Here is a 17,213-nt window from a genome sequence, read left to right as displayed (position 1 = left end):
CGCGGCACCCCATAGACTCAGTATCCTCTTTATTCCGATGCGTGTTAAACGTTGCAGCCCTCAATTCCGAAACGTGTGCAAATCGATCGTGCTAGAGGAAGCTCACGATTCAGCGTCGAAAGAAAAACAGACAAGTATGTTTCTATTCGTAGGCGACCGAGCCTAGCAATGTGCTTTAGAAATGGCGAGTCGTTTTATACGAGACGAATTGTTTTTCACTGGCCGTAAAAGAAGCCCGAGGAACTACACGAAGGTCCGTAACGGGAGTTCGTAAGAAGCCTCGTTTCAACGAGGAGTTGGCCCTTTTCATGGATCAGACTGGTCGGCTCCGTGGGTGGGAAGGGGATCTTCGTTCCTTGTATACTTCTTTCACGACTGTGGCTTCGAACTTTACTACTGAATCAGCCCTTGGCCGGAAGATGTTCAGTGTTCGCCAGCATAGAATCGTCGATTCTCTCGGCTCGAATCTCGCGGTTGCGAAATTCCAGCATTGGATAAAGTACATAAAGCCTCGGAAACTAGCAATTCAATGAAAAAAGATATATTGATTTCGGGTAGCGCCGTGAACAGCACAGAATATTTACGCGCTCGTTGGTAACGTTATTCTAACAACGACTTTGTTTCTTTCAGCAATACGGTGTTCTCGCGTTCGAACATGAATAACAACGATGCAACAATTGCTGCAACCTGTGCTTTTGAAAGAACGCAGGAAACAGTGGCTCGGCTTATTTCGCTGATCAGAGAAAATTAGAGATTTCTTTCAATTTTAACTATTTGACTTCAGTCTTTCTTTACGAAATAAGGAGAAATTATAAAATTTAAGGCTTCTTTTGTAAAATAATAAAAAACACATTAGTTTCCCGAGATTCTTAATTTATTTTTTATTTCAACAATAAAATAAAGCTTTTAAAAATGAGATTGGGATCACAGTAGATTAGCTTGAAAGATATTTTAATTTCAATTTTATCGAACTTGTATAAAGGGTAAAAGAGAAATGCGAGCGAAGGTAGTGCGTTACGTCTTTCCTAATTTTATCTACAAAAATCTTTTTACCGTTTCAAAGCTACATATGTATACCTTGGTTCAGTTGCAAGGAACACCCTGTGTATGGTTAAATAAACGAGAGATTTCTGCTTTCTAAAATAGTTTTAAATTTACAATACGCGATAAGTGTAGGATAATAATATTTAGAGTAATAAGTATGGAATATTTCGATTGAATTTATCACTGGAAGGTTTTATGTTAATATTTCATTGAAATTAATTACCATGCTGGTAGACACGGAATTTTTCAATGAATTTTCAAGTAAATTTTACTGTTCGTTGCACGCTTTTAAAGTCTTAACTTATGAATTAGACTGATTACAATGAATATGTCAGGTTTTATGAGTGTGAATAGAGAATATTTCAGAATATTTCTCTTATATGAAGTGATTTTTGCGCAACGCGTAGTGCGTAAAGATTAGTAAAGAACTTTAAAGGTATCGATAATGTTTGTATGTGTAAAGTGAATTTGGTTATTCGATTATGGTATCAATATTATAAATCGCAAGGTATGTTGAAATAATTTCAAGTTGGAAAATTCTATAATTCATGGAATCGAAATTAAAAATCAGGTGTAAAAAATACAATAGATCTTTTAATAAACCTACTAAAAGTATAAAATAGCAAAATACATTATTTTATATTAATTTTTATTTTATTTTCTGTGGTAAATCGTACATATTAAAAGTGATTATAAACTTTTCAGTGATAGTACATACATCATATATATATACACATATATGGTAACATACATATATGATACATATGTATAAATTATTATAAAGATATTTAATAATGTTAAATTTAATAATACTACGAAAGAGTGAAAATTTTTATTAAAAAATTATGGTTTTCGATTAAACGTAGATTGGTCAAATGACAAGTGATAAAAAAATTTAAATAGCTCATTTTGAATCGTGCAACGCTCGTCCGAACCAATTTTCGCTAAAATCAATATTTGCGGAGGTGCTGAAGTGGGTCCAGTTACAGTCAACGTTCGCAAAAGCATACGAATGGTTGCATTCGTTTGCGAACCAATCTTGTTTTGTAAAAATTTCGACATTTTTACTTATCAAGCAGAATTGCTTCTGATTAAACTATGAAAAATATAGATATTTAAAAAATAGTGGAACTACGTAGATTTTTTTAATTAAGAGAGAGATAGTGGAATTAATTTTATCTCGGAACTTTGAAGCCCATTTTATAAAATCATCAAATTGTAAAATTTTATTACAAACTTGTCCTTCATTTATGATTTCTCCTTATTAGGGGTACAATATTCTACTTCACTAGGGTCTTGATTTCCCTAACGATCTGTACTATGAGAAGATAAAGTGAAGATAAAGTAGTCTATTCCCCATTCACATAGAAAGCGTGGATAATATAAACTGAGTAAACTCCTTTAATTCTTCATGAATATCTACAATACCATTTGTAACTATTTCATTACCAATCGCAAAAGAAGAAAGATTTCACCCCACTAACTTCACTATCCGTTGACTCTGCCAATATGAACCCTTTTCCTTGCCTAACAGCTCAGCCAACGAGCAGAGCCAGTAACCATCCTAGCAATCGAGTCAGCTGGCTCCATGACCACATAAAACGCCACCTATCGCCGGCAGATTGGAAATAATCGGAATAAAGTGATTCCCTGGAATAATAGCAGGCCCTCCCAGCCTCCCTGTGCCCTGGTTCTCGAATATGAGCTAAGAGAAACGAGAACGGGGCTGTAGAGGGGAAAAAGAAGAAGAGAAAAGAGAAGAAGAAGAACGAATCGCGCTACGTCGATGCAGAATCGGACTGTAGCATTCAGTTCAACAATATAAACTCTTTTTACCGTCAAGATAGATAATGAAACATCGAATAAACAATTGTACGAACTACGAAAGAATCGGCGACGTAATAGCAGGATTTTACCATGCAACGTCATTCGTCGTAGATTATGAACTCGTCCTTCGTTACCCTACATTCTTCTGAAGAAAATTCCTTCTTCGCTTTATCTACTTCGAGATGAGTCTTAATTTGTTAGCTGTGCAATAAATTCAACTTCCAAATTATGCAAATTTGATGATTCTTTAAATATCAGCTATGTGATGTGGTAAAAATATTAATACTGTAATTCTAAGAATTTCATCGAGCTCTCTTAATACCGATATCTCTCATCATTGTTTGTCTAAAAAATTCTAAGATGTCCCTAATACGCACAATAGAACCATGCATAACGCGGTACTCGTATAATACGATCAAAAAGTTGCCCCCGTATAATGCGGTTTGGGAAAATAATGTACTTCTTAAAACAATAATATTCAAAGAAATAGTTATACAGGATCGTGTTGTACACTATCCCTAACATATTCGACAACGATTTCATTCATATCTATCAATATTTGAGATCAAAATCATATGTATACGTCTTGGAGAGTCCTCAGGTCACAGGCTTTCCCTTTTAACCGGGAACTCGTACACACCGTTAAAATGATGTCGCGTCTACAGCTTGGACTATGGTCTGGACGCGTTTTTTCCCAACACAGTCCATTAGGAGCCGTTCCTCTCACGAAGATCGAGGGCGTCGGGCGCCAGAAGGAAGAAGAGGCGATTGGGGTGCCGCACCGCGGCGAACATCAGTCAGCATCACTTGTCATCGTTTGAGCGATGAGCAACGCCGGTTTACGCGCGCTCACTTCGCCAGATATTATGCGAAACGAGCGGAGGATTCTTCTCTTCTACGATCGTGTTCGTCTCGACGAGCCTTTTGCGCCGCTATAAATTTATGCTATGCCGCGAGAGAAAGATGCGCGTGGAAATAGTGAATACCACGAAAAGAAGGGGTTCGGAGACGTAACGGAACTCGCTGAGTAATTTGCCGCATTAATAATAACCAAGATCCGACTCCTTTTGAGTATACCACTTAATCCGGATGTATACACGGTTAGAAGAGTATATTTATCGTCGCAACCCCTTACGACGATAGCGGTACTTTCGATCATACTTTTATTCATTTCTAGTGTTAATTTATATGTCGTTCAAAACGTAATGTCGTATCATTTTATTTTTTGAATCTCTTGTTCTTCTTTCCTGAAATTATTTTAGTAGAGGGGCAGGAAATCGTATGTAATTTAGACTTCGTGGATAAGTTGGTATATTATAATAAAAATAATACTTTTAAAGCGATATACATGAAGCGACGAAACGACTGATTCGATTTTTAGATAATAACTAACAAACGTTTGCTGCTACTATAATGGATCATCTATTTTTTCCACGAACAGTAATATCTTTACGAAGCTTTGAAATCTTATTATCTTTACGTAGGTAATATGTTATAACTAAAACGTATTTCTCAACCGTATGAGTCGACATTTTGAAACTTCAATTTTTAATACCGTTCAAATCATCCAAACAAAAACATCGTTCTGAAACAGTTCTTTTCCAAACTTCGATACAAAGAAAATCGAAGCTTTCAACTCTCCGAGGTAGCAATTCGTAGGAGTTTTTTCGATGAGATGAATGGATTGAATTCATAGAACGAAAACCAGGATTGTTTCAAGAATTCTCTGCGTGGAAACAAGAGTGCGCTCGCAGAAAAGTATAGATCCATTTCTAACGACTCAAAAGCCGAAACGATAGTTTGATTTTATACCTTTCAGTGATCAGAGAATTGTGAAAGTGGATTGCTGCAGGCAACAGGTACGCTGAATAACTGACCCAGCCTTAGTTTTCGAACAGTTTGCGTTGATAAAAAAAATCCGTACGTAACGTATGTATGTATGGAAATAGGCGGGGCATTCTGTTACATGCGCGATTGAAAAGCTAACTTCATCAGGTCAAAGGTTCAAACGATATGAGCATCCATCCATTCTATCGTGTCGTTACATTCGGAATATTGTATTTTTCAGGGAATTCAGATTCAGTAGAGCCTCAAGTTGACCACCGCCGGTGATAATATTGAGAAATGTAACATACATACATATTACGTGTTATATATATCGTTGAATTTCTATAAATCTATCATGTATTTACGTACATCTCTTAATATCTGATATTTATCTCCTTATAACACATTGCCATATTAATAATTTGAAATATTGAATCTAGTACTTAAATATGTAGTTAATGTGCAATTTTCGATTAATTCGATAAATTAAAATCGTATCTCAATAACGAATATCCAGTTTTTTCCTCTTTATTTTACTAAAATATTGCTTCGTTATAATTGCTTTGAAGGGATATTGTTTCTTTATAAATTGACATTGCTCAACGATATTATTGTTCCGTTTGAAATGAACGTAATCCACCAAACGATTCATACGGAATTTTCTCTCTCTCTCTCTTTCCGCTCTTGATATTGTACGAGAAGCTTTTAAGAAAGATAAAATAGACGAATAACAGGGCAATGCTGTTTACAAGACCTGTTGTCCACATAAAAGTACCGGTTTTACGTCTCTGATATTCGAGACGATCTGAAAATCGGTTCCAGCGAAAACGCTTTAAAATGATTAATGTCCTTGAAAATGAAGAATGCAGTTGGTTGCCGGCCCTCGAACGTTTTATCTCGTTAACGGTAGAAAACGAAGTTTGTGATGAAACGCTTCAAAATGAAATTCTGTTTGTTCCACTTCGGTTCGTGAAAAAGAACGAACAAACTTACAGTTAATGCTAGTTTGCAAGGGAATACGATAAATTTGAGTGAAAATGATTTTTAATACTTTCACGGTGAGGTTACTCTAGTATTAATATGAGAAACTACGATGCGCATATATCATGTACTAATATGAATTTTTTTATTAAAAAAGTATTCATTATTTCTTAACGATGTTTGACAGAAAGAATTATTAATTTTATTATGAGGAGTTATTCATATTTTTCAATTAATGAATATAATTAAATATTCGAAAATTTTCAAAATATCTAACACTTTGGTATATTACAAAATTCTTGCTACTAGAAACGATTTCTTAGAATTAATACAAATGTAATGCAATACCGTTTAATTTATTTTTCATTTTATCATTAAATTTTAAAGTCTCTCCAGAAGTTTTATACAAGCCAATAGAAATTAAATAGGTACTTATTATATTTACGTCTGATTACTGTTATATGAATCGTTCAGAAGCCATATTAATCAACTTCATAAATTGAAAGGTAAAGAACAGCGATAATGTATATATCACAAATATGTTTTTAAATGTTCTTTAACCTCCCAGTGTTAAACGAAGTTATTAAAATAAATCATTCGTTCTTTAAGAATTGAAAATCGATTTTGCATCTGGATAACAAAATTGAGAAGCTTATATATCCTTTAATATTCTGGACATGAAAATCTAGTCTACTTCCTGGATTAAAATAGACATTGGGAATTAATACAAAAGCGCACACAAAATCGATAAATAACGCTCAATCAATCACATCAGAGTACGCGGATTATGTTCGATTGCATGAGTTTATCGGTAGCTGAAATCGAATGCATGTCTAAACTTCAGGAAGCCGAGGTGAATATATTCGTGAAAAAAATTTCTCGAACAAAGGCACGCTTGTCGCGTTGGAGAAATTCCTACTACGCATCCCTGTATACTCCAGGATCAGCGACGAAGAACGATAAAACGGGTATGTTCAGTTTCCGAGAATGTCGCGTGATTTTCTCTTACTGGTCCGTTTCACGACACAATATTGAAATTCAGTTCTGTTTGCTGGTGTTATATACTCGCCGCGCGTAATTCGTTTCGTGGCGCACTCGTCCACAAAGCTTCGCATGCTTCTCCGTCGTATAAATTAAATCTTCGGATCGTATAACGCCTTCGAAGCGATCGATTTTCGTATTATATTCCTAGATCTCGACTAAGAATACGTCAAATAAACTATAGCGCTATGTGAGCATTCACTTGTAAGATGCTTTGTCTTATTGCACATGGTGGATTGTTCCGTTTAAGGAACTTCCAGAACATTTGTGACCGTATTAATGTGTCGACAATGTTGATACTAAAACTAATATCTAAAGCAAACAACCAGCGTATAAGACTTCTATCAAAGAAATTAAAATTGAAGGATGGGTAATGCAGAGAGAACAACAAGATTTTACTGATAAATTGAACAGAAGCCTTTCAAATACCAAAAAAGGGGTCGTGTGTATCTAGAAAAATTAAGAATTGATCATTCTGCCATCGTTGTAGTAAATCTAATTTTAATGTAAAGTTTTTAACTATATTTAGAATGCTCGATATGTTGAAATTAAAATATTTTCAAAACTGATGATTTCTTGCATATGACATCGATTTATGTTTAATTAACAAATTATAATTAAAAGAATGTATAATTTCATTTTTAAAAAAACCTCCGTTTTGTAACGACTAGTTTCCACTTTTAGAATAGCAAGCTTATGTCGTCGCTTTGCTCGCGTCGTTTGTCGACAAATCGTTAAAAACATTTCTAAAATAAAGTATGTGAGAAGACGGAAATTAATTTAGCTTCTTGGAAACTCGATTCACAGAAGTGAAATTATGTCATATGCTAATTGTTAATTTAATTTGCTCGCTACTTAAATTACTTGTTTAGTATTTTCTTTCGCCTTCTCACGAAGTATTATAAATGAGCGAAAGGTGTAGACAGGCAGGCAATTTAAAAATGTCATGAAATTTCATTTTGCTGTTCATAATCCAGTTCCATTGTTATTTCGCTTAAAAAACAACAGAATATCGCGAAAGCATTGTTTAGAAATAGTGTTATTTGATAATCTAGCAGTAAGAAATTTAATCAATATGCGTCAGTCAATTAATTAGTTTAAATTATTTAGCTTAATTAGCTTAAATTATTAAATTAATTAGATTGAAAGAACGAGATTTTATAGTCTATCAAAGATTCTTAATTTAATTCCAAATTTTTCTAGTTTTAAATTACCTATTGTAAATAAAATTATCCAAATTTCGTAAAAAAAAGTATAAAAATCTGGTCAGTTCGAATCAATTTACCTCGAGAGACGATATAATAACGCAATTCTTTATTTTAACGTTGCATCATATGATAAAAATGATGATTTACTGAAACAACTGTTTTTTAAACACAGCATAACATTAATCAATTTTCTCTTGAAATTTTTCTTTTTTTTTTTTTTGTCACCTCTTATATGTATTTAATTGTAGCATTTTAACGTTTCAAATATACTTGTTAATGTTCTGTCTTGTTAATGTATATGAAAGATGTCTGAAAATGGCTAGATCTTATTCGTTTTGAATACAAATCCTGATTCTCTTCCTTCCAACTATCTTTGAATTACCTTTGAATATCATTGAATCAATAACAACGAAATACAGTTTCTCTATCTGTCCTTTGTGCATATTCGAGTGAATATCTATCAGCAACAAACAGCTACTTGCTTGCTTTGCATGTTTTTCACAATAATAATTCACTAATTAACGTCAAATTATCTCTTCAAGTACTTTGATATTTCGTAGAACTCTACCCGCTCAAAAAGAGGAAGGAACAATACCGATGAAAAGTATTCAGCGGTTAAAGCCAGTTTCCCGCTTGTATTATCATAATATCAGTTCTATTATTATCCACCGCTTTAAAGCTAAGCTATTATTATCAGATAACGGCATATGTGAAATGTCCGGCCGATATATGTACATATATGTGCATTCTTGGAAATTGCAATTGCCATTAAACACGTGGAATATTACTATTTAATAGCATAACGAAATGTTTAAAAATCTTTCAAATACCAATGTTTTGATTTCTTAACATTAATCGGGTGCTCGAAGAATGCTTGGCACCTATAAAGTCATTTAAAAGTTATTTCGTAATCTCGGAGCGATATGAAGAATTTTAATCATCGCTGACTTCTTTCTTTTTCTACTTCCTTCTTTTTCTACATTATATTCCCCGTTTAAATAGAAAGACACGATTTTCCGAAAGAAATTAATTCATTTCCTCGCTGTTAATCTCTTAAGAAATTACTAAATCTCAAAAAAATGTACCGGAATAAAACTTTATTATTTTAGCACATTAATATTTGTAAAATTATATTAAAAATTATTTCTCAGAAAGAGATCATATTTTTGTACTTATGATGAGAGATTAAACATATAAAATCCAGCTGCGGAATACTACAAAGGGAGAACTTTAATACTGCTACGATCCTCGAATTTTATATCTCAATCTCGTTCTCGTGTCGAAAATAAAAAGACTTGTAATGCTCTAAGAGAAACATTAGCATAAAATCGAAATAAATGGCCTCACCTAATATGATCTTCGTATACATTAGATATACATACACCATGACTCACAAAAGTATTCAAACATTTGACATAGAACATTTTTATGAATATATTCTGTGCATTATATGAAAAACATTTGACATTTCAGTAGCACATAAGGCTTATTGATATAATGGGTAATTGATTTCAATTATTCAATAAATGTGTCTCAATAATTTTGTAAAAAGGTGACTAAAAAATTGACTTTTCTAAAATGTAATAAATATCTTATAACGTCAATATATGTATATTGTCTGATTTATTTTAAACTTTACCAATGTAATCATGTTAATTGTATCATGCCGCATCTTATACAAAATGTTCTGTGTAACACAGTATATTCCAAATCAGTTCCCACAAGTGTTACGATATTTTCGTGAAGATACATATCTTTTACCAGTTTATTTCGTTCAAATTTTCCAATTTCCGCCTCTTTTTCTACTTTCAACCCAATTGCAAATGCCGAATCGACCAAAATAAATACAAAATTTCTCGCTAATAATCGTTTCGCCATTTTTTAACTGCTATCAATATGTGTACATTTGTCACCAATTTTACTCGCTCTATTATTTCTTTCCACAAGAATTGTTCTTTTTTTTCCTTTCTCTTTGCGACACTTCGATTAATACTGCGTGAAAACCGAACCATATTCGGATCACTCGAACGGCAACGACGTGACGTAGCTGTTTTTATTGCAAGTCGAATAATTAATAACAACCGGATATATGTTGCGATAAAAAGCTTAGAAGAGAAATACTGGATAAATTGGCGTCACGTGGCTTAATAAAACCAGGATCGTTTTATATCGATGGTAAGCCTTCGCTGAACCGCGTCGATCGTTAAACGGATTATTTAACGTATATACAGCCATGAATTTGCTCGCTTATGCGGCTGCGGTTCCCGTTCGTATAATAGCCGCAACGAACGCGACCCGCCAATTACCTTAATCGATGTTTAACGTTCACTGCCGCTGCCAAACTCGGTATTCGACTTCTAACATCCACAAACAAAATCACGGATATCGTTAAGAGTTAGTGGTCACCATGACGAGGACCGAGGAAACGGTTTACTGTATCATAAATAAGTGTAGTTATTAGTACACTGCATTTATGGAGAATTCACAGGTGCATGATTCATAGAATCCAGACAATATTCAAAAATATATAAAATATGAAGACTTGCAGGAGAACTCGATAAGTCGCAATTTTTTTTTTTTTTTTTTTTTTATAGGGTTGTCGCAATAAAATTCGCTGTCAATTAATCTCATGTTACGAAAATTGTCCTTTTGTTTGATTTTAGGAGCCGAACCTGAATTTCTCCACTCTCTTCATGATATGAAATATATTGCTGGTCGTGATAAAAGAAAAGAAGATCCAGAATTTGAATTTCTATAATATTCGTCAATGGTGTAGTATTAACATGTTATATGCGTAAGTATAATTATTGTAAAGGATAAAATAAAACTATAGAATAAAAAATACATATAAAAACATATATGTATGTATCCAATTTCTAATTGATAAAATTGGAAAAGAAAATCGTTTTATCGGCTAATGAAGTTAGAACAGTTCTATCATGGAACAAGGCATTCAAGCTCAGCGGACTGTGTAACTACGTTTTTCTTTATTAGATTCCCAAAGTAGAGAATTCTTCGGTAACATTTTTATTATTCTTTTTCATATTATAACAACTCGTATGCCCTGTTCAATGGATCGTATATTCGTTTCTTTATCTTTTTAAAATACGTAGGTTTACGCGCGGCTGGCTACTTCGCGGGATCGACGTTCGTCCGAACGTCTTCAGAAGGAATAAATAATTCTGAAGAACGAGATAAAACGTCGCGGTAAATGCAGGGATCGATCGAGCTTATAGCATACTTTGCGACGAGAACCATTTCGAGTTTACTGCCGACTGAGCGTCCAAAACGATTGACTCGTATTCTATCTGCGATATTACAAAAACGAAATTTATTCGATCTTTACCGTACAAGTGAAATGACCTCGAGAATGAATCATCGAACATCATTCAGTTTTGTTCGAGATCAAAATTGGTTCCAGGTACGATCGTGCTTTCTAGTTATATGAAAATGACACGTAAATACTTCGTTATAAATCATGAAGCACTACTTTCGATACGATAAATTCACTACAGGATACTAAATGAAATAGTATGTGTATATAAATGAATAATACACATTAATGTTCAATAGAAAGTTAACAAAAGGGAAGAAAAAAATTCATGTGGCAAAGAGTAACAGAAAATAAACATTTAAAGAATTATAATAGATAACCGGTAAGATAGTTAAGTTTTTAAATTTCTAGAACGTACGAGTGTTTCAGAGTGGTTCTTATAAATGTTTCTTATATTTATATTAATAGAAATTTCTAACGTACTTACACCAAAGCAATTTGTCATCTTAATTTTTCTCCAAACTATGACGCTCCTGATAGATTCCTCTTGAAATCGTAGATATTTTAAACTTTCGTATTTTTCGACCATCTGAAAAGGAAGATAATAGTTATAAAATGATAACAATATAGTCATAAAATAATAATTATAAATGACAACAGATATATATTTATCAAGTCTTGCTTGTATTATATTTAAAAATCAATATCCTTGAAAATAGTATACATCACAGTATAATTTTGTTGAATATGTATTTGTTGACTTCCCCATTGTTCGTAGCTCTATCGCAGAAGCAAGCTCGGTTATAGCGATAAATATAATAAAATAATCGAAGAGAGGAGTTGAGGTAGTTTTCACGGCTGGGTAAGGCTGACGCAGAGCAGAACGATATACCGCGAATGCTCCGGATGGATACATCTGAAGAGATACGGATGCCGTCTCGAGAAGAGAACAGAAGACACGAGGGTGCAGAAGCCAGAACCCAGCGACGAGGGAATTGGAAGAGAGCGAAAGGGAGAATCGGGTCCCGATGCACTGCAGAGACAGCATAGCCATCGGTCTTGCCGCGGTTTTCCAAGATCCTCGAGTTTATCTCCAAGAGTTTATCTTCAGGAACGGCAGGGAAGTGATCTAAGTTTCATCCGGTTGGCGGGCCGTCAGACTCGAGGCTATTCGGCTGCTGGTTATCTTTCAGTGGTGTCAAGAGCCTTGCCCAACGCAGCTTTCGATAACGCCCTTTTCGCGTAGTTACACGACAATCTATCATGCCACCAAAAACCTATTTTGTATCCTGCATAATGTTCGCGTGCGACCACGTTTTCGAACCTGTCTGCCATTCAACAAGGAGAACGAGAATATTCGTGTATAAAAAGCTGACTGCGCTTTATTGTTGAAAGTAATTAATTTCGTCTACGGGCATGGTTGTTTTCAACTCTGCAACATTCCTCGAATTATTTTTTTTCAGCAGAGTTCAGAATTTTGAAATTTGATTAGGAATAATTAATTACAATATCAATTTCTAAAAAAATAGGTAGAAATATATAATATCGGAGACAGGTCTGATTTAATTTTAGTTATGGTTATTTATTGATTTGTATTTCTTATATAGGAAGACAGCTTCCATTTCTGCACAACGCAAAAATAATTACTTTTCTTTTAGCAAACGAAACGTTATCTTTATATCGTAACAGTCATATTTCAGACACCGGAAAGTAAAATAAAAATGGAATATTCCTCTAGCGTGTCCGTAAATAGTGTAAATATACTATTAAACTCTGGAATGAATCATTTTAAGAATTCTAAAGTTACGCTAACCGATATCGGTCTAGTTGTCAAATACATTTTAATAAAATACAGATAATATTCATTTAAAATTCCCAGTAGTACATCATGTAAAACGAATACATAAAACAATATAACATCAGAAAGGAATACGCGAAATAATTTTTGATGCGAGTATCAAGTTGTATAAAACATATTACGGAACATTTAATTTGTCATTTTATCGAATAATTTAATATTCTACACTTTTTCGGTTAAATTTCGTATTCAACAGCTATTATATTACCTTATCAATTATCCTTTTTGCACGAAATATTCCTATAGATTGTGAAATATTGCGTTTGATAATAAAGAGATACTTTGAATAATATTAATAACAATTATACAAAAAGTGAAAAAACGGGAACTTGGAAACAAACAATTGCTCCATTTCTAAATATATAAATATGGAATTAATTATTAAGCAGATAAAACGATTAAAAATTAAAAAATGTCAAATTATCTAAAATTCCATTATTTCCATTGTTATTAAACTAAAAAACATATGTATTACTATTTACAAATGATTAAAATACTTGTACGTCAAATAATCCTTAAAACTTTTCTTTGTCTACGATAATATTTTCTTTTTCGAATAATACGAAACGTCGGAAGATAAAGTTTTATACAAGAAGAAATTATTATTTTACGTCGACAGGAAGAATTATCATCATTCCGAGTATAATACAATTTTCAAAGTACTTTATGCATATTCCTTGAAGCGTACTACTTTGAAGTTCCTTCGTTCTTCTGCATTCACGTGTAGGCAAATTTTAGACCAGCACCTTTACATACCCTGTTTACCTCTTGGTGTCACGTTCTAAGGCATAGCATCACTTCAGCGACAAAGAGAATTGTTACTTTCGTATCTAAAATTTCTTGGAAGGAAAAAGCTAAGCACTTAAAACAATACAACGTAAGAAAATGAAGAGTTAACATGTAAAAATATATTTGAGTAAGAAATATATTACGATGTATTTAAACAAAATTATAAATTGGTAGATATCGTTGTTAAACATTTATAATAGTCCTCCTACGATAAAATTCCTGTAACGCTTAACGTTTATTATACCAAACATAAATTGGAATCTCTCTCTCTCTCTCTCTTTCTACAATATTAATTTATTGTATATTGGAAATGTCCAATCAATGTCTCAATGTCCAATTGGAAATGATATATGCAGCGAAAAAGATCCATGTTCTTCTCTTTTATTATTTCGTTTAAACTCTCAGACCGATTACATCGTAAAATAAGCAACAAATGAATAAGATTTGTGAGATTATTTTATTGTAAACTTTTTCCCATATTGCTCAAGCCAATTTAAGAAAACTAATGCTTTTGACCAATTTTTATGACCAGTTTTTATGACGAAACGTCACCTTCTAACCACAAAGGATATGATCCTTTTGATTACAAAAGAATATTATTCTTATCAGCAATTGAAATATTGATTTTTTCGAAATTCTACGGGAATAAAATATAAACTTCATAAACATATGTCCAATTACGGTGGAAGTAAAAATGGTGTAACATATTTGACAGATAACTCGAGAAATACCTGATCCATTTCTCTCAATGATCTACCTCTACCAATTGTCCTAATTCTCCTATTTTATCCTCCACGGAGCAAAAGAAATATAATTAATTCTCGCATACAAAAAGTTAACACGCTCCATTTCCACCGGGAAGATCTATCGTTACAGAGCGAGAGCCATACGCGAAATACAATATTTAGCCGAGCACGAGCACAGAAACATTTTTCGACAGATACGCTCCGATAGCCGACTTGAATAAACATTGCATCGTGTGCAACGTGTGTATGCAGAATTTAAAAGGAAAACAAGGAAACAGCGATATGTTCTTTGTAGTCAGTCACAGCCGCAGACAATGGGAACAGGCAAAGCATGCATTCAGTTCCAGTGACCGTGAGTAGATGTACCACTCGACTGGACGATCGGCAGAGTATAAAGGGTTAAATTTGCTTTTCTTCGAACATGCAACTCCTTCTCCAGCCACAGGTCCACAGGGATCGTTAGGCCCGAGTTATTAGTTATCAGCCGATTCCCACGGCGTTGTCAATGTTCTCCTCTCCTCGGTCCAGGTTATTGATCGACCGTTCGGAAGATTCCTGGCACCGGGGTCACTTCTAGTAGACTGCTCGTCCAGCAGGAAACGGAGTGGTAGTTATCCCCGGAAAGAAGATCAGCCAACGAGCTTATTGATTGTACTTTCGAACTCGTTCTCCCTCTCTGTACGGTGGTGTCTGCTGACTATTGCACACTGCCGCGGATCAAAGATACTTCAAGCCTAGTGATCCTCGTCAAATTTCGTCGCGTCTGCCCGATTCCACGGAATCCTTGTTACCACTACTTGTCCTGTTCGGTATCTGTTTGCTTCACCAGTCGTTCCACGTGAAAATATCGTATAACTGTGATCTTCGTCTATAACGAAAGATGTAAAAATAGTTTGCATCTGCATTTTATTCAAAGCGAGCAGTGAACAAAATGAAGCCGATCTCTGGTTTTTGATGAACTGAATCGATGATTCGTTCGTAGCAGATTTCCTTCGCTCTTCCGATATTTCAGGGCGACGTTCATTATTTCGGTCGCTGATATTTTGAAAATTAGCGAAATTCGATTATCGGACCAGTATATTGTAACAAATAGTCCAGCTTTCATATTTCACGTTCACCGTGGATGAATCATCTGCGATGCGCATCAAAAGCGTGAAAGTGTAAATTCGTCGACGTGCGTTGGAAATTCATAGCAACGATCGTGATAGGAAACGATCGACCAACGAAACAACTCCAGTTCGCGAAATTGTCAGGTTAAGTGTAAACCAATCGTACTCGAATGCCTCTGAAATGCTTCATCTTCCGCTTTAGTAAACACAGCGAAATGTTGATCCACCGAATCTTGGTCAACGGGAGCACGGACGACTGTGCCTCGAGTTCAACTGCGCTCCTTTCACGCGAAACATACCGATTATTCTCTTGTATCTAATTTGGATAACTGACGCAATTTGTTCTTAAAATAAGCTATAAAGAGATCTAGGGCTAAGATTGTGAAAACAAGATGGCGTGTTACAGCTCAATGGAGGAAGCGTCCATTAATCGAGGCATTAGCTGTTTACGGTTCGATAAACGGAGAGAATTACGTTTCTATCGATAATTTATACTAAGTGGACTCCGGAATCTAGATAGTAGAAAAGTAGATATCTAAATGTTCTATAATAGGATACTCCTGTGATCTTTAGATAAAAGGATAGTGAAAGATAAATGAAGATTATCAAAACTGTATTTTTGTTCTGCGCTAGAATTACATTTATATTTTTGTCATTGCCTTCGTCGTCACTATAATTCTAGCTATCAAAGTATAGAACATATAGATACACATTGGAGACCAATAGTTGTAGACAAATCGACCGATGGTACTGGGTAGTCTGTTGTGATTAACAGCGAAAACAGTGTTCGTAGAAATTCATTTCTGTTCAAAGAAATAGGAATTTATAGGTTTAGAGTATTCAATTGTAATGTATCACATAGCTACTTGGTCGCTGCCAAAATATACGTATGCATAAATAATTTAAGGGTCTTAAAAAAATTCTTGCCACGCAATTGTTCAACCGATAATCTATTTCTTCAACTGAGAACTTCGAGACCATTTTAAGAAGTTGCCAATTGTTGAAAAATATTCTTTATTATTTTATTAAACAGAGATCGCGAAACAGTTGATCGAGTGAAATTGTCTCCGTTTCTAACCTCCATCTTTTAGTCGTAGAATCAATAATTCAAGAGATACGCCGAATGACAACTTCAGAAACTTGAAGAAACATTAACGTATAACAAAAGTTGAAGCAGTTGATCGGATCGATCGACCCGCATACCGTTCTTCGCATCGCGGGGGAAACTAAACGACTAAGAACGATATCAGGGATATGGAAGAGGACGTGGGATTGTTTGCACTGTATAGATATACCTACGCGAACTACGTTTACCATATATTAAACACACAAAAGAGAAATTATTAATACCGTGTAAAAAGTATCAAATTTTATTAGCATTTACAGGAGTTGTAGTAGACAGAATCATGAGAAGCAAACGAAGTATTAAAAGAACCCGTCGTTACGCAGGTACGTAAGTTCCTAAAATGAAATGATCGAAATTTGATATAACTTTTTAGTAACTAACTC

At 34.2% G+C, this 17,213-nt stretch overlaps 1 protein-coding gene and 1 long non-coding RNA gene across 3 annotated transcripts in view; one reads left to right on the top strand and one right to left on the bottom strand.

Annotated features, from left to right (window-relative positions):
* Positions 1-10,872, top strand: part of LOC122570869 — a 232,518-nt gene extending 221,646 nt beyond the window's left edge. The window contains exon 6 of the mRNA XM_043733768.1: positions 10,592-10,872. Coding sequence (XP_043589703.1) covers positions 10,592-10,686 — 95 coding nt within the window. The 3' untranslated portion in view covers positions 10,687-10,872. The remainder of the gene's footprint in view (positions 1-10,591) is intronic.
* The window catches only part of LOC122570873, a 136,000-nt gene that overhangs the window by 107,182 nt on the left and 11,605 nt on the right, over positions 1-17,213 (bottom strand). For both annotated transcript variants that reach the window (XR_006317908.1, XR_006317907.1), the window contains exon 2: positions 11,690-11,791. This is a non-coding gene — a long non-coding RNA (uncharacterized LOC122570873). The remainder of the gene's footprint in view (positions 1-11,689; positions 11,792-17,213) is intronic.

This window comes from Bombus pyrosoma, linkage group LG9 (assembly GCF_014825855.1).
Source record: "Bombus pyrosoma isolate SC7728 linkage group LG9, ASM1482585v1, whole genome shotgun sequence".
NCBI classification, from domain to species: domain Eukaryota; kingdom Metazoa; phylum Arthropoda; class Insecta; order Hymenoptera; family Apidae; genus Bombus; species Bombus pyrosoma.
Note: the sequence above shows the minus strand (reverse complement) of the source record. Positions and strands in the feature narration are given on the sequence as shown.